The sequence below is a fragment of the Sminthopsis crassicaudata genome, chromosome 4 (genome assembly GCF_048593235.1).
Source record: "Sminthopsis crassicaudata isolate SCR6 chromosome 4, ASM4859323v1, whole genome shotgun sequence".
NCBI classification, from domain to species: domain Eukaryota; kingdom Metazoa; phylum Chordata; class Mammalia; order Dasyuromorphia; family Dasyuridae; genus Sminthopsis; species Sminthopsis crassicaudata.
In genome coordinates, this window is record NC_133620.1 from 416,164,529 (window position 1) to 416,190,177 (window position 25,649).

A 25,649-nucleotide genomic window follows, 5' to 3' on the forward strand; every position below is an offset into this window, starting at 1 on the left:
CCAAACAGTTATTTTGCTGCACAAAAAGAATTGGGCTTTGAAATAATGTACACTTAACCTGTGAAGGAAATCAAAAATGCAGGCGGACAAAAAATAGAGGGATTGGGAATTCTATGTAGTGGTTCATAGTCATCTCCCAGACTTCTTTCGCTGGGTGTAGCTGGTTCAGTTCATTACTGCTCTGTTGGAACTGATTTGGTTCATCTCATTGTTGGAAAGGGCTTTGTCCATCAGAATACATCCTCATATACTATTGTTGTTGAAGTATATAATGATCTCCTGGTCCTGCTCATTTCACTCAGCATCAGTTCATGTAAGTCTCTCCAGGCCTTTCTGAAATCATCCTGCTGGTCATTTCTTACAGAACAATAATATTCCATAATATCCATATACCATAGTTTATTCAGCCATTCTCCAATTGATGGGCATCCACTCAGTTTCCAGTTTCTGGCCACTACAAAAAGGGCTGCCACAAACATTCTTGTACATACAGGTCCCTTTCCCTTCTTTAAGATCTCTTTGGGATATAAGCCCAGTAATAACACTGCTGGATCACAGGGTATGCACAGTTTGATAAGTTTTTGAAACAGCTCATTTTTAATGTCCTGTTCTAGTATAAAATTTTCTATTTTACAATTTAGTACTTTTTCAGAATGTAATATCACTTGATCAACAAGTATTTATTAATTGCTTACTATATGCTAGGCACTATGATAAGCTCCGAGCATTAAAAAAATGCAAAATATGATTCCTGTCTTTAAGGAACTCATATTCTAATGGAGTAAAACATGCAAATAATTAGGTACATGTAAATTAAAGGTAAAATAAGAGGGAAGACACTAGTAGTGGAGAAAGCCAAAAAAAAGTGATCTGCTGAAGATGAAGTTTGAACTGCATCTTAAAGGAAGCAAAGGAAGTAACAAGATAGAGCTGGTGAGAAAAAGCTTCCCAGGGATTGGGGAGGGGCCAGAGAATCAGGAGAAGTAATACCATATAGCATCACATAAACTAGAAGAGATTAATTAAAGGGAAGAAGAAGACTAGAGAGGAATTTGAATAGAAATTTGTCTCATTTAGTTGTGTTCCCCAAACTAGATTGTAAACTCCTTCTGGGACTGCATTTATGACTTTTATATTTCACTGGTGCTAGGCATATATATTATTTATATATAATAGATGCTCCTTTGATATTTGATGTTTGATAAAAGGAATTAATTAAATTGTTTATACTGGTGTTGCTTATTTACATTTAAATCAGGATGAAATTTATTGGACTAGTACTTTTTGGTTAAGGGACCCAGTTTTATTTTGATTGTGAATTGTACTTATGATGACTGCTTTTCTTGGAGAAAGTGTCAGTTTTTATAGAATCTGTCTAGGATAAGCATATGATAGGAACATGGCAAAGTACTTTTGTTTTCTAAGAATATTTTTAAAAAATTTAAAGTAGAATAGGAATTAAATCAGGCATAGGTTTCTGGATTTCGGCTTTAAATATTTTTTTTTTCCAATTTAACATAGCTTTATGTCATTAAATATCTCCTAATTACTTATGAACATCTTTAAAAATTCTGAGTTCTAAATTCTCTTCTTCCTTCTTGCCAGTATATCCCCCTCCTTGGGAAGGCAAACGATATGATATTGGTTATAAATGTGGAGTTATGTAAAATAAATGTTCATTTACACATGTTGTAAAAGATATACACACACAAACATACACACACCACACACCCCAAGAAAAATAAAGTAAAAAAATACGCCTCAATCTACACTCAAAGTTCATCATTTCTTTCTTTCTGGAGATAGATAGCATTTTTCAGCATAGCACCTTTGGAATTATCTTAGATCATTGTTTTGATCTGAGTAGCTAAATCTTTCATAGTTGATCATTATAACATTGCTGCACAGTGACTTCCCAATTCTTCTCACTCTACTTTGTATTCATTCATATAAATCTTTCCAGTTTTTTCTGAAACCATCTTGTTCATCAGTTTTCATAGCAAAAATAGTATTCCATAATAGCCATGTGCCACAATCCAGTTCTCAATTGATGGGTATTTCCTCGATTTCTAATTTTTTACTATCACAAAAAGAGCTGCTATAAATATTTTTGTATAAATAGGTCCTTTTTCCTTTTCTTTTATCACTTTGAGATACATACCTAGCAGTAGTATTGCTGGATCAGAAGGTATATACAGTTTTATAGCCTTTTGGGTGTACTTCTAAATTGTTTCTAGAATGCTTGGACTAGTTTATAACTCTACCAACAATGCATGAGTATCCCAAATTTTCCACATTCTCTCCAGAATTTGTCATTTGTCTTTTTTGTCATATTAACCAATCTGATAGGTATGAGATGGTATCTCATCTCAGAGGTTTTTTTTTTTTTTAATTCATTTTTCCAAATTATCCCCTCCCTCCCTCCACTCCCTTCCCCCAATGACAGGCAATCCCATACATTTTACATGTGTTACAATATAACCTAGATACAATATATGTGTGTAAATACCATTTTCTTGTTGCACATTAATTATTAGCTTCCGAAGGTATAAGTAACCTGGGTAGATAGACAGTAGTGCTAACAATTTACATTCACTTCCCAGTGTTTCTTCTCTGGGTGTAGTTGTCTCTGTCCATCATTGATCAACTGAAAGTGAGTTGGATCTTCTTTATGTTGAAGATTTCCACTTCCATCAGAATACATCCTCAGAGGGTTTTTTTAAAATTTATTTTAATAATTTTTATTTACCAGATATACGCATGGGTAATTTTACAAATTGACAATTGCCAAACCTTTTGTTCTAATTTTTCCCCTCCCCCCTCCAAATGGCAGGTTGGCCAATACATGTTAAATATGTTAGAGTATAAATTAAATACAATAGATGTATACATGTCCAAACATTTGTTTTGCTGTACAAAAAGAATTGGACTTTGAAATAGTGTACAATTAACCTGTGAGGGAAATCCAAAATGCAGGCGGACAAAAAATAGAGGGATAATAGAGGGATTGGGAAATCTATGTAGTGGTTCATAGTCATTTCCCAGAGTTCTTTCTGCTGGGTGTAGCTGGTTCAGTTCATTACTGCTCTATTGGGACTGATTTGGTTCATCTCATTGTTGAAAATGGCCACATCCATCAGAACTGATTATAATATAGTATTGTTGTTGAAATATACAACGATTTCCTGGTCCTGCTCATTTCACTCAGCATCAGTTCATGTAAGTCTCAGAGGATCTTAATGTGCATTTCTCTATTCAATAGTGATTTAAATTTTTTGTGACCATTTGATAGTTTTGATTTCTTTTTCTGAAAACTACTTGTTCATATCCTTTGACCATATATCAATTGGGGCATGGCTCATATTTTTACAAATTTGGCTCAGTTCACTAAGTATTTGAGAAATGAAGCCTTTATCAGAGAACCTTTAGCAATTGAATATTACCACATCAGTAAGCATCTGCTTGGATGAATGGGGGATTTTTAACACACACAATACTTTTCCCTTTTGGAAACCTAGTCCTACATGATTCTCTTTATTTTTTTTAAATGGGGTCTCCTCATTTTACCCAATCTGGAAGTACAAGCAGTGCTTACTCACAGAGATTTTCCTATAGCTTGGGAGCTTTAAATTTTCCCATTTATTTTTTTTTATTAAAAATGCTTTTTGTTTTCAAAAAATATGCATAGATAATTTTCAACATTCACCTTTGCAAAACCTTGTGTTCCAAAAATTTATCCTTCCTTCCTTCCACCTCTCCCCTTGACATGTTAAACATGTGCAATTCTTCCATACGTATTTCTACAATTATCATGCTGCACAAGAAAAATCAAGTGAAAAATTTTTAAAAAGAAGGAAAACAAAATCTTGCCCCTTTCTGATCTCATGCCAGTTAATTCCTCCTTAGCCAATTTGGTGGCTCTTGTTCCTTGGGGCTTAGTGCAAACATTTGATTACAGAGCCCACTGCATCTGAGCTTCCCTGGCACTTGGAATTACAGGCATTTTGCCACCAACCCAGCACGTAGATATTTCTAATTGAGATATTTGCAGAATTTTAAAAACTCCAAATCTCAATTATATTATTTCACTATATTATTTAAACAGCCTCTAATTTTCAGTAGTATTTTTGACTCTTCCTGACTTTGAGTAGATATGTTTTTCTTTTTTTTTCCTTTCTTACTTTGAATACTGTCATTCTATCCTCACTTGAAAAATTATATTTAATCACTAAGACTTGGGAGTTATACCTTTCTATTTGTCTTTGATGTTTGATGTTGCTATGGTTTTTTAAAAATCTCTTTTCCCTACCATGCCATCTCCTTAAATTTAATGCTGTTATTTAGCTGAGAGAGTCTAACAATTTTGGGCATTTGAACAGAAAGTTTATGTTTGAGCCATAACTTTAATAGTCAACAAGCATTTATTAAGCGCCGACTGTGTTTCAGGCAATATATTAAATACTGGAGATACAAAGAAAGGCAAAATATAGTGCCTCTCCTCAATAAACTCACCGTCTAATGGAATAGAAAACATGCAAACAACTATGTACAAACAAGTCTTATAGAGGATAGATTGTAGATAACCAACAGAAGGAAGGTTCTAACATGAAGGGGGGTCAGGAAAGATTTCTTTTGGAACATAGTTTTATCTGGGACTTGAAGAAATCCAGGATTCAGAGATGATGAAAAAGAATTCTAGGAATGGGAGGAGACCATGTGAAAATGCCAAGAACTGGGAATAAAAGTATCTTATGTGAGGGGTAGTAAGGAATTAGTAGCATTGAATTAAAGTGTACACAGTAGTGATTAATATATAAGAAGTAAGATTGGAACCATCTATATTCAAGACTCTTTCCAATATGATTATTCTATATCCTACAGCTGTAGGACTTCTCATTATTTACATATGCTTTGTAATAATTCGTAAACTTGGGTCTTTCCCAAATCTATAAAAAGAGCCAAAGCAATTACAAGCCATATAATAGTGACTTATATTGTGACTTTGGCAGCAAGAAGGAAGTAATCTTAAGAATGAAATAATGACATTGCCTCATTGTCAGAGAAGTGGCAATAACATTTTGTAACTTACTACATCAGTTCTGCATTCAGTAAAGAATTTATCAAAGTTCTAAGCCAGTTTTTCCTGCCTCTGCTTCTATTTATCCTACATCAGAGTTGACAGATTTGTCAATATGCAGCTTTTACAGGGTTCCATTTCTATTTTAAGTTTGATTCCAGCATCTTAGATCATAGAATGTTAGAAACGGAAGGAATCATATGAATTAGTTAGCCCGCTTTTGTCATCTACTTTTTGTCCAAATTTTATGAGGGAGAGAAGTGTATGTTCAGATTTCTGATTTAATCATTATGGACAACTCCCTATATGGACATTGGTCTGTTACTTATCTCTCTGGAGAGTTGCCTGAGACTTTTAAGAGGTAAAGTTTGCTTATCCATGGTCAAAAACTGGTATGTGGCAAAGGCAGGGCATGAAACTAGGTCTTCCTAAATCTTAAGACAAACCTTTATATGTTATACCATGCTCTCTCTCTCTCTCCAGATAAAAAGGGCTATTTTTGAGAATTTGAATGTTGGATATATGTTACTTAATGTGTAAGAAAACATATAAAATCAAAGGTCTGTTAAAAATGGGAAGAATTTTTTTTGTTAACCAATTTAGGCTACTGCCTAATTCTTGGTTTAAAAATTTAAATGCAGAAATATTAATGATGATATCACTGTAAAGTGTTTGAATGACAAAATATATTACCTATTTAGAATTGGTATTGAAAAGCTACATTTGTTGGGGCTTTCATAAAGGAGATTTCTAAGAAGGAGCTAGATTCAATGGCCCCTGAAGTTCTTTCCAATACAAAGTTTCTGACATTATTCTTAGTGCACATTCATAAATACACAATTTTTTTTGTCAATTTCTGCCATTCTTTTTTGTCCAAGAGTGACATTTGTTTACATGATGCTCATAACTGAAAAAGTATGGGAGAAAGGGGGGAAAACTGTAGGAGTGAGGAAATCTCTCCCTCTGCTGACCCACTCATAGATTATTATTTCAATAATCTATAATTGTGGGGATGCTCCTAGAACTAATGTAGATCTTATCTCAGCGTTCATGAGTTTCTGTAGATAGGACATTCATTACTGTGCAGATAACTGGTAAGCAATCCAATCTCTCAAAATTTAGCTAAACCTGTTCTTAAATGAAGAAACTATATAGTCTATTTCTAGATCCATACAAAGAGTCCTTGCAACTTGCTGAAATTGCCATAACTTCACACTTAGAATCATGGACTGCTCTACCCTAAGCCATATGACAAAAAATGTATGACTTTAAATAAACTAATGATGATGATGATAACTTCTAGTACTGGCAATTTATAAACCTCTTAAAATATCTAGAGCACTTAATATCCATTATCTCATTTGAGCCAGGAACATTGGAAAAGGTAGATACTTTGACTATTATTATTTCTATTTTCCAGGTGAGGGAATTGAAGCTCTGAGAATTGAAGTGACTAACCCATGGTCATACATCTAGTGAATGGACCTGGGTCTTCCTGATTCCCAGTCTTGCAGTTTATCTGATATGACATGCCTGGAACTATTTATTAATATGACCTATAAATTTATCAGCTCTTCATGCAGTGTATGTGTATTTTTGTTTTATAAAAATCAACTATCTCTTTTCTAATCTAAACATTAAATAATAATTTCTTTAAATTTGAAACAGTTAAATTGCTTTAAAATAATTGATTGAAGATTCCTGAGTCTAGTTATTTTTCTCATTAGCCAATCAATAATAACATGTTAAGTGCCTGAATGTTCCTGAGTTTTACTAAGTATTGGTGATACCAAAAAAAAATAAATAAATAAATAAATAAAAAAGAAAAAAGAAAGAAAAAAAGAATCAGATAGTCCCGGCCCTCAAGACAACACATAAAACAGAAAACACATAAAAAACAACCCTTGCCCTCAAGAAAACACATAAAAAGAATCTGGAAAATAGGATATGGGAGCATGATGAAATCCCATGGGACTTAAAGTTTACAATCCTTGGGAATTGAAAGATAGTTGGTCTGAGTATTCTTAAAAGATGGAGGATCTAGAAGAAGCTCTGTGCTCTCTACCTTGCACCATCTTCAGTCAGAAGGAGGGGTTTCAGAAGATGGGGATTCTGGGGAGGTATCAGCATCCATAGCTTATCAACCAATTCATCAGCAAACATTTATTGAGCAGCTACTGTGTGACAGCTATAGGCTAGGAGCTTGGAAACAAATTTGAAAATGAAACAATCTTTGCCTTCAAAGAGTTTAAGTTCTATTGGAGGAAACAATATGTACACATAACTAAGACTTGCTAAAATTTTGATTGAGGGAAATAATGAGCAGCAAAGGGTCAAAGAGAGTACTTGGGTTTTAAGCTTGGGAAAATGGTGAAACATTGACAGAAATAAGGCCAAAAGAAGGATACTACTTGGTGAGGAAACATGAGTTTAATTTAAACATATTGAATTTAAAGCTTAAACATGTTGACAAGGACTCACAAATGGAAATCAAAGCTGAGATTGACAAACATTTTGCAAATTTATAGGATGCATTGTTAAAGGAATATTTATGAAGAAGTAATCATTAAAACTAAGCTTATTTTCTTTTTGACAGTTACTGGACTATTAGATCAGGAGAATGTATTAGATGTAGTATTCCTGGATTTTATTGAAGCATTTAATAGTGTCTCAGGTTATCCTTGTGGACAATGTGAGTGAGAGAGTACAGTTGGCTGTCCTTTAATTTAGACTCTTTATTTTTCATATTAATTTTTTTGTCTTTGAATAATATATTCTGTTGCATCATTATTGAATTATGCTTATACCCACCCAAATGTATATTCTAATATGTATCTTTTGTCTAGCACAGTTAATATATATAGTGAGAACCAAAATTATGCTAATGAAGAATTGAATCTTTCCCAAGAAAGAAATCGTCTTTCTTTTTAATTTTCTAAAATTAAGTTTGTTGGTGGAGATTTTATTTTAATCTAATAAGGATTTTAATTGCTAGATTTTTTAAAATTTCTTTTAAATATTTTTAGTGTTTATTTTTATGAATATTTATTATTTTTCTTTTACTCTTCCTCTCTGTTAAATAGTAAAAAAAACAGAACATTCAAACATAACAAGCATGGTTATTCCAAGCATCTTAAAAATATGCCTCTCTGCATTTTAAGCATATGCTTCATCTTCAGTCCTCTGGGCTTATAGTTATTGCATTCCTCTAAGTTTCAATGTCTTATAAAATTGCTTTTCTCAATAAGGGAGTTGTCAGAATATAAATTCTTTTTCTAATTCTACTCATTTTACTCTATATTACTTCATAGATCTTACTGGATTCTCTCTAAAACTATTCATTTTTTTCTTTTTTTTTCTTTTAAAATATTTTTTTTTATTTCAAGTAACAAGTGCTTTTTAAAAATTAATCTATCCCAAACTCCATTACTGCTGCCCCTAAAGAGTGAAATTTAAAAATAGTTTGGAAAAATAGATTTCCATATTAGCTTATATATGAAAAGATATTTCTCTGTCTACATTTTAAGTCAACTAACTAGGATTTGTGGTCAATCATTGTATTGATCAGAGTTGTTTTTCTCTTTAATATTGGTGTCATATAAATTGTTCTGCTCATTTTATTCTGCATCAATTTATAAAGGTCTTCCTCGTTTCTTTTGAAATTGACTATTTTATATCTTCTTTATATCACAATAATCTTACCTTAAATTAAATACCATAATTTGCTTAAGCATTCTCCCATGGGAGGAGGATATCTTTTTAATTACCAAGTTTTGTTACCATGAAAAAAGTGCTATATTTTTGTACATATAGATGCTTTTCCTCTTACATGGATATAGCCTGTGAGTGACACACCTGGGGCAAATGGAGAATCTGGTAACTTTCTGGGAATAGTTCTAAATTGCTTTCTAGAATTACTGGACTGATTCACATCTCAACGTCAGTACATTAGGAACTCTTTCTATGGCTCTTCCAACATTTTCCATTTTGTTCTTTTGTTACTTTTGCCATTTTGAAAAGGACTTGAACTCATATTTCTGTACTTTTCAGTGATTTAGACAACTAGACAGAGTAGTGGGTAGAATACTGAGGCTGAAGTCAGGAAGATCTAAGTTTAAAGCTGGTCTCATAGATTTATTAACCTGCTTCAATTTCCTCAAGGTAAAATCAGGAAAGTAGCAGTTACTGTTTTGAGGATAAAATGAGATAATATTTGTAAAGTATTTAGCATCATGGTATCTAAAAAGTATTTAATAAAGGCATGTTCCCCTTTAGAGGGGATTTTTGTATGATTGCTGATAACTTGGATTTCTTCCTTTGAATATTGTCTATTCATATAATCTGACCATTTATCCATTGGCAAATGACTTTTAATCTTAAAAATTTGAATCAATTCCTTATATTTCTTAGATATGAGATTTTAATCAGAGAAATTTTTGTTTCAAAGATTTTTGTAACATTACATTTGTTTGTGTAAAATCTTTTAATTTTACATAACTAAAACTGTCCATTTTGTCTTATACTAACACTTGTTTAGTCATGAACTCTTCTCTAGTCCATAGATCTGAAAGATGATTTCTTCCTTTCTCTAATTTATTAATGAGGAAATCAATTTAGTCACGTCCAATTTAGATCTCATCTTAGTATTTTGTATGAGGTGTTGATCTAGCACTCATTTTTGTCAGATTAGATTATTGTCCAGTTTTCCCAGTAGTTTTCATCAAATAATGAGTATCCCTACTAATTGGGGTTTTTAGATTTTTTTCAAAACATCTTTCTATTATAACTGTTTGCTTTTAAATATTATATATCTGATCTGTTCCACCAATCTCTCTTTTTTTTTTCAACCTATACCAAATCATTTTAATAGTTATTGCTTTGTATTACAATTTGATACTGATAGATGCTCATTCATTCTCCTTTTCCTCCATTATAACTTTTTAGGTTCTTTACCTTTTGTTCCTTCATTTGAATTTTTGTTATGATTTTTTTCCCTTAACTCTTGTGAGAATTTGATTGGTATAGTACTGAATTAAGTAAATTAATTTGGGAAGTGGTGCAATTTTTATGTTATGAAGTATTTAGCATAGAGCCTGGTACACAGAGCTGCTTAATAAATTCAAATTCCACTTTACAGAATTTTTATATTATTGTTGATAGCTTTGGTTTCTTCCTTAGAATATTGTCTTTTATGTTGTTGTTTTGATATACCCATAAGTACTTAATCTTTTTCCAGTATTTTAGATCTGTATTTCTGCAAAGAGTATTTGAAGTTAGATTCATATGGTCCTTAAGAAATCTTTGTATATAAGCCCTCCAATATACTATAGCTTCTCTATTCAGAATAGAATTATTTCTAATTTTTCTGAGTTTTGTTGGTTGCTGAAATTAATATTTATTACACTGAATTTTTAGTTGGCTTTCTAGGGTTCTGTGAGTATATTATATCATCAGCACAAAATGATCATTTTGTTTCATTTTTTTAACCTATTCATTTTTAATGACTCATTGATATTCATTAAACATTTATATACCATGATTTATTTAGCCTTTCCCAGTTTATGGAAATCCCTTTATTTTCTTCTTACTATAAAAATAGCTGTTTAAAAATATTTCTGGACATAGTTACTTTTCCTCTTTCTTTGCATCTTTGGGGTCTTGGATTCTTAGCTAGTTACTTGAAATTCCCAGACAATTGCTTCTAGTACTTCTGGTACTCGACGATTTTAGAAGGGTATTCTCCTAGTACTGGGTATTTAGAATCACTTCATATTTTATATATGTCATAGACTAGCTTCATATTTAAAAGCGTTAGAAAAGAGAGGGGAAAACTCAAGGAAAAAAGTGGGGGAGAGATAATTTATATTCAGAAAGTCAAGAAGTGTCAATTTCAAAGTGAGTGGGATGATTTTAGTTTTCTATACCTAAGAGAATAAATATGAATGATTTATATAGGCTGATGTAAATTAATTAAAGCACTAATTTGAGTGTTATAATTATAGTTTCCTTTAATTATCCATGCATAATTATCTTCACAGTGAAAGTTTTGCTATCTGAAAACCAAACCAAACATGACATTTTGGGAATTAGTTAATATATTTTTGTACTATTATTTTAAATATGTTTTAACATATTAGAATTGTAGCAGAATTTTTCTCAAAAAGTTCATAGTTTTCAGAACAATGAAAACAATAGTGATGATTGAGTCCGACTGGATGTCAATAGTCTAACATATAATAATATAAAATACACATTGAATTTCTTTTGGAAAAAACTGCAAAAAAAAATCATGTATAAAGGTAGAAAGAACATTTTGCATATACCTTTCACTTTAAACAATATTGTTCTCTTTAAAATCTAAAATGAAGACTAGGGAAATTTGTTGCCGCTTTAGTCTTTGCATGGATCATAGTATTTAATATTTACTTGCCAAGATATTGTGCTGATCACTTTTACAAGCAGTAGCTCATTTGATCTTAACAGCATCTCTGGGAAGTAGGTGTTATTTTTATCCCCATTTTAACTGAGGCAGACAAAGGCTATGTGAGACACAGCCAGTACATGTCTGAGACCAGATTTAAAGTGAGGTCTACTTGACTTGAGACCAAGCTCACTAACCACTGAGCAACATGGTGGCTTCTTACTTGCTCTTTGATTTTATTGATGTAGTAGAGCAGTGACATCAAACTCAAATAGGATTGGATCTCTGTGGACTTCATGTTGACTTAAAAAACAATATAGTAACATTATGTTTTCTTGTATTTTAATTTATTTTCAAAAATTATTTCCCAAATATATTTTCATCTGGTTCCCCTAAATTTGATGGATTGAGTGTTTTGGAGACTTTTGTAATAGATTTCTAGGTATGAAAAAACTCTTTACTTAAAAAAAATGGTAACTAGTCTATCTTAAAATTCCCTGAGGGTCGGTCCCTCAGAGGTTGTAGCTTCCACATGTTTCTGTAGCCAGTTTTATCAGAGTTTAAGACTTGAGCCGTGGTCTTTCTAACTCCAGTGACAGACCCCTTTGTATTACATCATGAGGTCTCAAGAAATGCACATACTTTATCAAAACTGAAAAACCAAAAGGTGTTTTCTTGTAATTGTAGTAATATTAATATAAATTTACTTTATTTATCCTAATAAACCCACTACTAACATGATAATCCATAGCAATGATATGTTGTTGAATTTTAATCAACCCAAATAAAATCCCATTATGATAAGCTTTAAAAAGTTTAAAAAGAAATAGAAACAAATGTTTTTAATATTGAGTAAATAATTTTATTGGTTCTACATTAGTAAAATAATTCTAAATTGTCATATAGTACAAAAATTGAAAAATTCTGTTGACATGGTAACAAGAAGTACAGGGGGAAGTAAAAATAGAATCTTTTTTAGTATCATGTTTTTCATTTTTCATTGTTTGCAACAATTATCATAAATAATCAGGAATCATAGTATTACAAACTTTAAAAAAAACAAGATTAAAAGATAGTATTTAAGGTGCCTTTTAGCTTCGATTTGGCTTGGAGGTAGATATAATAACTAAACTATATTAAAACTTTTTAAAGTTTATCATAATGTGATTTTATTTGGGTTGATTGATTAAAATTCAACAAATATTTGAAAGTTTGCTATTTGGCACAAGACACTATTATTAGATTGTGAACTCCTTTAAAATAGAGACTATCTTTTGCCTCTTCTTGTATACATGGTGCATAGCACAGTAATCCACTTAATAGTAGTTAATACTTTAAAAATATTTGTTAATTGACTAACTGATAGATGTTGTGAGGAATACAAAGTTGAATGAGATAGTCTCTATCCTCAAGGAACTTATAATTAGTTAGAAGACATGAACAGGCACATAGTAAAGTAAGTACCTTAAGAAAAGGACAAGTTGCTTTAGGAATTGAGAAGAAAAGAAAATTATATCTAGATTGGTGACCTTAGCTGTGTGATCTTTCCAGTGTTGGTAATTGTATGTGCCTCAGTTTTCCTTTCCTTTATAAAGAATAGATCTAGTCATCCTTTAGGGGCCCTTCTAGTACTAACATTTTCACTTAATAGTATTTTTTTTCAATTACATGAAAAAACAGTTTTCAACATTCATTTTTATAAGATTGAGATTTTCCCCTTCCTCCCTTATGTCCCTTCTCCCCAAGACAGAAAGCAATCTAATATAGGTTATACATATATAATTATTTTAAATATATTTCCATATTTGTCACATTGTGAAAGAAGAATAAGAATAAAAGGGGAAAACCATAAGAGAGAAAAAACAAAAAAGAAGTAGCACTAACATTTTCAGTAATCTATAACTATTTTTCTGATTCTTAACTTATTCACCTATAAAATGGGGATAATAATATTCTGTTTGCATTACATAGGGTCCTGTGAAGATGATATGAGCTAAAGCATGTGGATGAGCTTTGTTCTTTTAAATCATACTCCAGATAAAAGTAATGAGTACAGAGGCGAAGAAAGATTTTGCTTTTAAATCTACCTGACTCTTAATCTTCACATTGGGTAGTTATTTTATAAATTCTTTAAAATTAAAAAAAAATTGCTTTTGATTTTACATCACAATTATTTCTGGAAATATCCTCTCTGTCCCTTTCCCCTTCATATTGAACCCTCCATTATAATAAGAATAATGAAAGTAAAACATTAAATATTGTGACTATTATATAGGGGTATTTGTGTTTGTGTGTGTGTGTGTGTGTGTGTGTGTGTGTGTGTGTGTTACATGAATATAAGTTTATCTGATAGTAGTTAACATGTATAGAGCACTTTCTATGCTCAGTGTACTATGTTAAATACTTTACAATTACTTTCTCATTAGAATTTTTAAAGAACTTGACAAAATGGATAAAGGGGAAAAATAAAAATAAGAAAAGCCAGTATGGAACAAAAGCCTAGAAAATGATTGGGAATAATCATTGGGGACTTTGACCTTATGTTTTGGTAGCCTTATTCTGTTGTAGAGAAAAGAACACTAGATTTAGAGTCAGAAGACATGGATCCATTCTATCATTTACTATCTTAAGGCAGGTTACATGATGTTCCTGAGACTCAGTTTTCTCATCTGTGAAATGGAAATGAAATTATTGTACATTCTCTACCTCACAGGGTTGTAATTAAGATCCAAGGAGATAATATTTTAAGGTACTTGATAAAATGATAGATTGCTATAGGAATGGAAGTTACATTTACTGCTCATTCTTGCTATATATGTATTTGTTATATATCATAAAACTCATTTTGCCTTGTTAGCAAATGTATTTTTTGGGGGAAATTTCTAAACCGTTTTCTTATATATTATAAAATTAAATTTATTTGGTCTTATTTATTAAATTATCAGTACAGTATTTATATCCATAACTAGACTTTTTTTTTAACCGTGATTAGGTAACTGGGTTGTTTAAAAAAGAAACGCCCCCAGAATAGCTAATTTTTTTATAGTCACTACCCACATCTGACAAAACAGATTAGCAGCAGATTTCCAGAACAGAACAAATTGTCTTGATCCCCCATACCTAACAGATTGTTTTATGTCAGAAGTCTTGCTACTGTCAGAGAATGAAATTTCTTGATGAGACCTTATATTTTGACATAAAATCTATTAAGCTACAAGTTTTAAGGAAATTTTTTCCTCCATTCAGATTGGGCTTTGCTTGATTATTATTATTATTGCTCAATTCAACAAATATTTATTTAACAATTACTGTGTGCCAGGTGCTGTGCTAACTATTGGGGAAATTAAAAAAAATAAATAGTTCTTATCCTCAAGGAGCATATGTTTTACTGGATGGAAACAACATATGCATAGAAAATAAATACAAAATGTGTCCAAAAATGGAGTTGAGGATAGAGGAGATGGGAGATGGCCATCATGGATAAGAAAAAACTTCATGTTAGGAGGTGTGGTATATAAGCCAAGCCTTGAATAGAGTTAAGGTATCTAAATGGAAGCTTTCCAAATGTAGGGGTTAACTTGTGCAAAAATATTAAGGAAGAACTATGTAGATAAAAGAATATCTCTAGCTAGAATGGAGAAAGACAGACAGACAGAGACAGAGATAAAGTGTGTATTAGTAAGGTGAAATTAATATAGAAAGAGGGGCTTCAAATGACAAGCAGAAGCTTTTGTATTTGGTTGTAGAGGCAATAGGGAGCTTTGACAGCAAGGAGTGGTGTTCTCAGAACTGTTTTAAGAAAATCAGTTTGGCAACTGTTTAACATAGGTTAGAAGAAGGAATGGCTGGGAACAGGGAAATTCTTTAGGATGCTTTTGCAGTAGTCAAGATGAGATTGATGGTGGCCTGAACTAAGATGGTGACTGATGGAGAAAAGGTAAACAAATAGATAAAGGAAATAATGTGAATCTGCTTTAAAAATCCTTGTCATATAGGACATCTTAACTGCCAAATAAATGGTGATATTCTATTTGGGGGACTAAAATTACAAGATTATAAACATGTAGAAGTATTACCTTTTCATTTAATTAATAACAAAACCATTATTCCTCAGTTAGGTTCTTATTGCCATAATTATTGTCATTGCGTATTTTTTCTAACTCAGATGTATTTGGTATCAAGTTACTGCAGTAATGTGCCCTATTGGGGAATTATAATGAAAGCTTTACTAGCCAGAACACTTTTGACTGGGTTGTTTGTTTCCTTAAGTAATTGGTAAACTAAAGGAGTTAGAAATGGATATTTGTCTCTATCCTTGCTCACGTACATTCAGACCAACTCAGTGAAACACTTTCTGAACCTTTTTTTTCTAAACTGTTTTAATTCACCTTTTGCCATAATTTAATATAAGATTCTAAATACTTATTTCCTTTTTGCTAAATTTTGCTAAATTACATTGTCATAGAATCATCATCATAAGCATCAATTTCATTTTATTGTAGATGTAGGAACTTTGTCAGAATATCACATTGTCCAAAAACATAGCTATTATTTTTAAATATTTTGATTTTTTAAAAGTTTTTTTATTTAGAATTTTTCCCACAGTATATATGTATGAGTAATTTTTTTTATAATATTATTCCTTGTATTCATTTTTCCAAATTATCCCCCCCCTCTCCATTCCCTCCCCCTGATGACAGGCAATCCCATACATTTTACATGTGTTACAATAAAATATTTTGATTTTTAACAATTTCTCTTACAGAAAGTAGAATGTCCCCCAGAAAACTCAGTCATTTGAAGTTCTAGTTTAATTCAGGTCACCAAATATATTGAATACTTACTCTGTGCTGGCCTGTGCTATGTATAGGAGCTTAGAAGGGAATACAAATTAATTATTAATTCTTAGAATGTGTATTTCTTGGGAATAGTTTCATTCTTTCATGCCCTTATCACTTCGTAGTTTTTGGTAGATACTTAATAAATGCTTGCTTATTATTATCATGATAATGAATATAATCTGTAGAATACTTTTGGTACCAGTTTAAGTTGCTGTTAGCTTGGTCACTTATATTTATTACAATTCCATAATATCAATTACTTTATTTCCTCAATCACTTGTAAAACGTTTTCTATGTTCAGGCTTCTTGTGGACGAAAAAAGTTACTATATACTTCTTTGAAGTGTGTTATCTGAAACAGGTGTTGTCTTATTCAATTTTCAGGCTTTCCATACTTTTTATCTGAAAATGCTGATGTGGGGGGGCTCTTAGTTTCTGGAATAGTGGACTAGTGGGAATGAAAGTGGACCCCTTCAACAACAGAGGTCTTTTCTATGAACCTAAGATTTTTTTCGAATCTTATCTATTGCCATCATGCTCAGCTTACTGCTTCCTTAGTGAAAAGCCCAAAAGAAGTATTTGTCTGATTTTAAAACTCTGAAACACACTCGACCTTTCTTCATACATCAACTATAAATTATTCCCCAAGGATTCCCAACTCATTATTATAATGGAAGTAGAGATAATTAAGTGAAAAAGAAACTGAAAAAAAAACCCCAAAAACAAATGTTTTTTGGAATTTAAATCTAAGAATATAAATCTGGTATAAAGTAGTCCAGTTAGAATCATTGTTCTTTTTTCCATTTTCTGTCTTCTAAAATTTCACATTGCATTCAGTTTTGCAGAAATGATAGCATATGCTATTTGGACATTAGAGTGACATTATGTCAAATAAAGGCTTCTTTACTTTAAAGAGAAAAGAAAGAAGCCAATGAATAAGTGTATGGCTAGTGGAAATCGTTGAAGTTCCAATCTTTGAAGTTCTGTCAGCTATGTTTTTATTTTCTAGCTTAGCATTTTAATAACTACTGTTCTTAAATGAAGAAACCTATTTAATAAGGGACTCTTGTTGATTCATTTGTGATCTCTCTAAAAAAGAAATCACAATTGTTTATTGAGAATTTGTGGCTGTTTACAGATACATTCAGAAATAAAGACAACCCACACTCAGAATGGACTTGAATTTGAGAAGTAGGCTTAAGAAGGTTCTTTCACATTTTTAAAAAATTATTTCTTCTTAATGAATGTCAGAGCAGTATGGAGACCCATTAACATAGTGAATTTTTATGATTATGAAAAAGAACAATAAAATATCTTAAAGAAGCCATGATTTCTATATCACATATGAGATTTCTATGGATTTGGGAAAACCTAATCACTTACATTTCCATTATTTCTAGGCTGGTTGCTAGAGTGTCAAAGACTCCCACTAGCCATATACTTATTCATTAACTTTGGTTGAAATATGCCCTTTGCTTTACCAACATTTATTTTCTTCATTCTAAAAGCTCTTGAAAACCAATCTTTCATTGGACATCCCATACTCATTCATTTCATAAAATCATAAAATAAAATAAAATCATAAAATAAAATTTTAGTCATCAAATCATAATTTATGTACTGAAGGTTGGCTCATTTTTCTGTCTTTATTCATAATATTGTCCTCTTTCTTAGCTTGTGAGTATCAGCAGGGCAAGGGCCATGCCTGTTTATTTCCAAAATACAGTGTTTTTTAAAAAGTGTGCTTTGACAATAATAAGGAAGGATCAGCACAATGCAAGACTAAAGTGCTATTTCTGGGTATAATGGACTTCCTTTGAAACTTTGGATTTTATTCTTCTTGTTCATTAGGAATTGCTGCCAAGGTCACTATTATTTGTTCATCCTTTGCTTCTCTGTGCCACCCTCTACCTCTGACCCCCAGTAATCTGTATTCTTCCCTATGTTAAAGTGAAACATGGAAACTAGTGAGGCAAGCACTTATTTTATGACTTGTACCTTCTACTTCAGAATTCTTCTGCAGTAGCAATTCTATTCATGCTATTGATGACCTCTGCCTTCAACAGTTCTGCTCAAGCCATTGTATAAATTTATAAATGTATTGTGGAATATAAAAAGTTAGTAAGCAACGCCATGTGAGAGATAAATTAGTTTTTTTTCCTGTAATTATCAGTATCTAGAATTTTGGTTTCATTGTGATTTAAGATAGATTCAATAATATTTTTGTTATTATTGTTGATCATACTAGGTGATTTCTGTTCAAATTCTTAGTCATTAAATTTTATTTGGGAAATATACCTTGATTTTATGGGAGAATAATACATAATATAGGTGAATTAAACAAAATGAATGGAATTCTTTGTTTTGTTTTGTTGGTTTTTTTTTTTTGAAAGAGATATTACTAATATGTGAGATTCTTAGGAAAAGGGCAAGTTCTTTTTTTTTTTTTTTTTAGTGATACCTCCATGGGTAACAAAATTATGGGATATTATTTTGTAATCCATAGTAATCTTACAGGAAAGTAAGTATAGAGTGAGTATATGAGTATAGTATTTTGAGTATAGAATGCTTTGTAAACTTTGTTGAGATACTACTATACACATACACAGAATAGTTTGGCATATCATTTCCAACTGAATTAAGCACTTTTTCCAGACATGACTATTAGAATACAGAAAGTATATTGATGGTTAAAAAAAAACAGAGTAGATTTCTACCAAAGAATTAGATTTGATGATTTTGAGAGGAAATTTGGTAACAGTTCCCTCTTGAACAAAGGACCTTATCTATGTTGTTTTGTTGCTAAAAGAAAACTGCTTGGAGAACTCTCCATCCATCTTGTATTTTTCCTGTTGTCCAATGTGGTCTGTTTCCTATTTGCATGATTTGCTGTTTTTCCTCTTACTCATTCTGTGTTTCATTATTTAATCTCACTACCATAAATTAGGCATTCTGATAGAATTTTAAGTAAAGTTCTCCTACATATGAACCCTTTCCCCTCACTGGAACAGCTTTAAGAAATGTTGAAATTTTATTCAGTTATTTTTTTTCTTGAAAGTAAGTGTTTCACAAAGTGTCTATTAAGAGAGAAAAGCCTCAAAGAAAAAAATTAAAAGATTGATAATTCCTCTGATTAGAAGTAGCATCATTGAGCTATATTGAATTACATAAAAGAATACATTTTTCTCCCAAAGGATATTTGTCATTTAATTGTATTTAAGTATCAGCTGTGATATTGAAGTAAAATAAGTTAGAAATTCTTTCTCTTTTTCACTTTCTAGTTGTGATTTGATTTTGAAATCTCTTTTTACCCATTGAACTATACAGTTGGTTAACTATGGATTATAGGGAGATGCTTTTCTTATCCCCCCATCTTTTTAGTTTTTAAAAGTTTATTTCACATATTTATAGAATAATAGAATAAGGCTACCTTGAAGATAGATATTGCTGCATGCACAACTGGAAGTTTTTGCTGATTGTATTTTAACAAAGGTTTATTTCTCCTCTGCACAGTCCCTTCAGTCTGAATATGTTCAGTACTAAAGCCTTGCTGCTTCGATGAAAGCTGCTCAGCCCTTAAGAGACTCATTTCTTCATGAGGAGGAACATTGTTGAGGGAAAGAAACTGCTCACTGGGAGGAGATCTCTGCATTCTTAACCTTATAATTAAAGAAAGCACTCAGATCAGACCTCAAGGAGAGACTTGAAACCAGAAAGCTCTGGTTAATGACTACTGTAAATGCACTGAATGTTTATGGAGATGTTGGGTGTGTTTTTTAAAGAAAATTTTAATGTCGAGCCTGGTGATGTGAAGGATTATTTTTAATGTATTTCGGTAATACACTTGTTATTACATTTCTGTACAGTGTTATATTATATATGTATTGTCAAGCTAAAGACTATTTTGGTAAATTTATAAATATGTAATTGTGTAAAGATTATAATATATTTTGATTTAGATTTTCTTGCTATTTGCTACCAAAAATATGTATTTTGAACTTGCTAGGATGATTTTATCTATGATGAATAAATATTTTCACATAATAAAAAGGGAGGTAGGAGAAAAGAACAGAAGGAAAGGAATAATTTTATGGATCCACCATAAATATGATATAACATGTTCAGTTCTTTGGGTGATCAGTTTTATTTTACACAGTTTAGTTACAAGATTATCACTAGCAAATGAGTGTATTTGTTGGTATAGTGCCAGTTTTTCTTTTTCTCTCTGTTCCTTTGTATGATCCCTTATTCATTTTCTGTGCATCTTGGTGTTCTTTGTTTTTTAAACTTCAAATCAGGATTCAAATAAAAGTTAACTAAAAATTCTCCCTTAGAACATAAGCCTCCCTCTACCAGACAGCAGTGAAGCATTCCCAGAATTTTACATTTAAATTTGTTTTCAATTTTTTGGGTTAGACTTAATTTCCAATATAGGATTTTCTTGTTACCTGTAGTTTTTATCTCAGTAGATTTAAGTCACAAAAGGACAAAAATTCACCAGATGCTGCTATACATCACTTCATTAAAAAAATTTTTTTAAGAGTACAAGATCTTGATGCAGATTTAGACACACTGGCAACATACTTTTTAAAAAGTGGCCATTAGTGTACATTATTAAAATTTTCTAAGATTAATCATTCATTTCTTTATCAGTATCCCTAGACAGTATTGCTTTGGAAAAAACAACCGTGGGAATGTTTTTCCTGTTCCACTTAAGCTAGCATGTGAAATGTTAGCAAGAAGGGTTCATACTACTTTATTCCAATCATTGAGTCATATGAATCTTTCTATATTTAGATATTACATATGAATAGTTCTTATACCAACAAAATAACCCAGGGCTTGTTTTACTTGAAAAAAATCATAGAAATAAATATTTGGCTTTGATTAGCTTAGTTTGGCCTGTAAAGACTGAATAAAAATGAATAGACTGCAGGACTTTAAACTGTATCAGAAAGAAATCATAAATTTGCAGGAGAATTGAAAAAAATTGTGAATAACTTTTTTTTTAATAGAAAGAATTGTATTGTACAATTTATGTGTTGTTGTCAAAATGATCAGTGAATGAGTACAAAAAGATGACATATTGTGACTATTGAAATATCAATTTGATGTGAATTATTGAAGGAAATCCATTCATATCATATTTTCTGGGGTGGGGGGGAGAAAAATTATGTTGACAACTTTGGTCTGTGAACAGTGATTTGTGTGCAGCTATATTAAAATGACTGTAAAACTGACTACTGTAAATGTCCATGTTGTATGTGTGTATATGTGTCATTTGTACCTGCATATGTGTATGTGTCTTAATATTATTTGTACACATGTGCAAACACGGACACACCAAAAAGTATGTGTACATAGTATAGAAAATATAGAGCAAAATAATTCTATTCCAATTATTAAAAATGTTTGACATGTATTTTGTTATGAATAGCATACCTTCAAAGCTATATTTTGTTGTATTTTGAAGTGTAGATAAATACACTGCTAATAAATAAAAGTTTTATCCATTTAAATCATTCCTTGGCTGTCTTAAACTTAGATGTGTTTGCTTTCTAGGCCCTGATATCCTATTTCAGTTTTCATACAGTCTGGCTCTGGCTGATGCCTTATGAATTCCTAAAAAAAATGCATTTGTATGTTTTTATTTTATCATCTATTATCAGTAATTAGCCTTTGTGAGGCTATATGACAGAGTGTGTATGTCTGTATCCCTGACCTTGGAATTAAATCCAGAAAAGCTATGCAATGTGGTTTACCTGCAGTTCTTGTTTAAATTTTTTTAACTTAAAAATTTTTATTTTCATTTCTAAACTTTCTATTTTCCTTCACACCTAATACCACCCATTAAGAAGGCAAAAATAAGATATGTCTATCTATCTGTCTGTCTATTTGTCTATCTATCTATCTATCTATGAAGTCATATAAAACATTTCCACAAGAACCATGTTGTGGGAGAAAAAAAGACAAGAAAAATAAAGTGGAGAAAAAAGTGCTTCAATCTTCATTCAGTTCATCAATTATCTCTGCAAGTGGATAGCATTTTTCATCATTAGTCTTTTGGAATTTTGGATCATTGTATTGATCAGGGTAGTTAAGTCTTTGACAGTTGATCATCATTATATTATTGCTATTATTGTACAAAGTACAAAAAAAGAAGTAGGAGAACTGCTTGCTCTACTTTGCACCAATTCATGTCTTTCCATGTTTTTCTGAAAGCATTACCTTCATCATTTCTCACAACACAATAATGTCCCATCACAATCACATACCACAACTTTGGTTCAACCAATTTCCAGTTAATGGGCATCCCCTCAGTTTCCAAAAAGTGGTGCCATAAATAGGTTTAAATGCTATTTTAACAAAATTAAAACATTCTCATTATTCACTAGATGCTATATAAATTTAATTTTTGAATATGAATTTCATTTGTAAGCCTTCCTCCATGAATTGTTCTAAGCATATCAGTGGGTTGTGTGATCCTTCTTTAACTAACTGCTATAGTACAAGGTGGACATCATTTCATAATGATTCATATTATAGCAAATGGAATTGTAAAATTTTTAAGAGTTAGAAGAGATGATCTGAGATGTTATCTCATCCAGTTCTCTCTTTATTTTGTAAATAAATTCCTTCTACTGGCACCTTCTATTCTCTAATAATGCACAGCTATTTTAATGGAAGGAGTTAATGATATCTAAAGAATTAAGAGTTTTCTTCTTTAATCATACAACAAAATTTGGACAACAGAACATATCCTCAGAAGAGTAAGGCTATTTCTAATTGTTCTACAGTATGAAGTTCTATATGAGATAATAAAGTATTTTTATTTACATGTAGTTTGCAAGTAGATTCCACGTGGAATCTAAAGTAAAAAATAATTGTATAAAATTATTTTGAGCTGAATTAAAATGTTAATGTATTCCTACCCAGTTGCTTCTTTATGGAATGAATTATGTTAATCAGACTAAGGGGGAAAACAACTTTTATAAGAAGCATAAAACCTTCATTAAAAAATATTCAGATGGAAACTAATATTGGGTAGCCTGAAATGCTTCTAATTAGTGGCTACCTCATAAGTTGCTAAAAAAAGAAGTTAGCAGTTAGCAGACTTTTCATGAATTTAAATTTATTTAAGCTTTTAAATTTTTTTAGAGGGCTAGGTGTGGGAAGGGTATTAATCTAGACAACTGAATTGTTTAATTTTGTTCCACATTTGACACTATCATTTCTGGAGCTGTTCAAGGAATTTCTAAGAAGTAGGGATGCAAGGGAAAAACTGGGGAACATATTAACTAGAGAAAAGACTTTAGATTCCAAAAAATTCAATTGAAAAGTTCACTTCATTGCCTCAAAATTGCACTTTCTTCCCATATTGTCAAATATAAAAAGCAAAAATCTAGAAATTTTGGGAAGTTGGAAGCTATGAATGAGGAAGTACACAGATGTAGGAAAGTTTTGTTGAAATGTCAGGATGCTTTGAAAATAGGGCATTTCAATTATGCAATGATGTCCCAGGAGCATATATGTGGAAATTTAATAACTCCTCTGATTCCAGCTAGCACAATAAATCTGAGAGGGTGAAAATTTTAAAACTGGAAACTGGAAAAAGGAGCTTTCTCTTTTGCTTGCTTCCCTAAAAAAAAAAAAAATAATAAAATAAGCAGTGCTAGCTAGAGATGAGTTTAATTGGCCAAAAGTCAGAAAGTTCAGTTTTTAGGTTTCCACAGCAACCTTCACTACCTCCTTTGTTTTGAATTACAATAGAGACCTCTTTGCATGCTTACACAACACTAGCAACAACCATTAGAAGGAATTTAAGAAAATGATTTTTGTTCTTCAAAATGAAGGTAGGAATCAATGGGATTCAATTCAATTTATAGCACTTTCCAGGTTCAGTGGGAATGTATCATTTTTGCATTAATACACCTATTATTTACTAATGTTAGTATTGAGAGATTTAATAAGATTTTTTTATAAAATAAAAAAGCATGTAATTTTTAAACTGGCTGCACTTGGAAACCTACAAAATACAATGTGTTTTATACTTTTCTACATGTATTTGCACATGAACCAAGACCTACTTCTATAAATGTTTTGTCCTTTGTTTTCAAAGAGGACCAGAGTTTTAAAAAATATATAACCACATTGTCCCTTCCCTCTTACTGTTCCAATTTAATGCACTTTTGAGATCTTCAAGGATCTCTACTTCTTTTACTTGGTTTAAACTTTTTGTTCAAGTTTTTTTCTTTTTTTCCTTGAGCTCTTCAACTGAAGAGTATTGCATTAATCCAGTTTTGTCATCACTGCTGGGTACTTAATGGGAACTTAGAAAAAACAATAGTTCATGGCCTAGACATAGAAGCTTGAGAAAAGCATGATTTTTCACCTAATCAAATATAGTGTAAGACATTTTTCTGCATGAATTGATATGTTAAGAAAGATATCAAATGAAATAGTTGGTTTGGATGGGGATGGCTTGGTGGGAGATTTTATCAATGAATATGGGATATTGCATATTGCAATCTTGTAAGAAAATGTCAGATTGAAGTGGGGAAGAGAAAGATCTTTGAGTAGATTTGCTGGTCTATAGTGAAGCAAGCAGGTAAGAAAAAGGGGTCTGAAGGTTCATGAGATTATATGAATTAGTTTAGATCCTTGGAACTTAGTATGAGAAAAGTAGAATCTGCTGCTTTGGGGATCTTTGTGGGAGGAAAAAGGATTTCTTATGGAGGGTAATATTTACCTTTTTGCATCAATTAGATAATCAAGTCAAATAAATTTGCAGTAGATTACTTGGGGTTTGACAAATATCTTATCTATGGCTGTTATGCTCAGTTGATAAAAAATCATAGTGCTCAAAAGCTGAATATGATATCTCATCTTTCTATTCCATAATCATCCTGTATATCCTAGTCACACAGGTGACCTAGTGAGCTCTGGTGAATTCTTCAGTGCTACTGGAAAAATAAACTCTAGTACTTGCCTTACTGATGGTGGATCATCTTCATATACACAGGCTATCACATGACAAGAGCCGAACCAGGAATTCGGCTTTGAGGATAGAAAGGACGAATCTTGAGGACATCAGAGAGGACAAAGCATCACCACCATGTTGCGACATCCATGTGAGAGGGGAGAGGAAGGAAGAGGACACTACTATTCTTCCGAACCTGGGAGTGATGACGGAGCTACCTGTTCGTAGAGACTGAGAAAGTTGAGTGTGGGGCTAGCAAAGCACAAGGAGGTGGAGGAGGGAATCTGGGTATATTTTTCCTAATTAAAAAAAAAAAAAAAAAAAAAAAAAC

General features: G+C 31.6%; 1 protein-coding gene across 9 annotated transcripts in view; it reads left to right on the forward strand.

The window, feature by feature from the left end:
• Window positions 1-25,649, forward strand: part of CDC14A (cell division cycle 14A) — a 220,717-nt gene extending 195,068 nt beyond the window's left edge. For 5 of the 9 annotated variants that reach the window (XM_074262806.1, XM_074262804.1, XM_074262802.1 and 2 more), the window contains one exon: window positions 25,361-25,649. In XM_074262806.1, the coding sequence (XP_074118907.1) occupies window positions 25,361-25,553 (193 nt within the window). In that variant the 3' untranslated portion in view covers window positions 25,554-25,649. Of the gene's footprint in view, window positions 1-19,851; window positions 21,861-25,360 lie in introns of those variants that run through there. The other 4 variants (XM_074262800.1, XM_074262801.1, XM_074262797.1 and 1 more) reach the window with 4 other exon arrangements.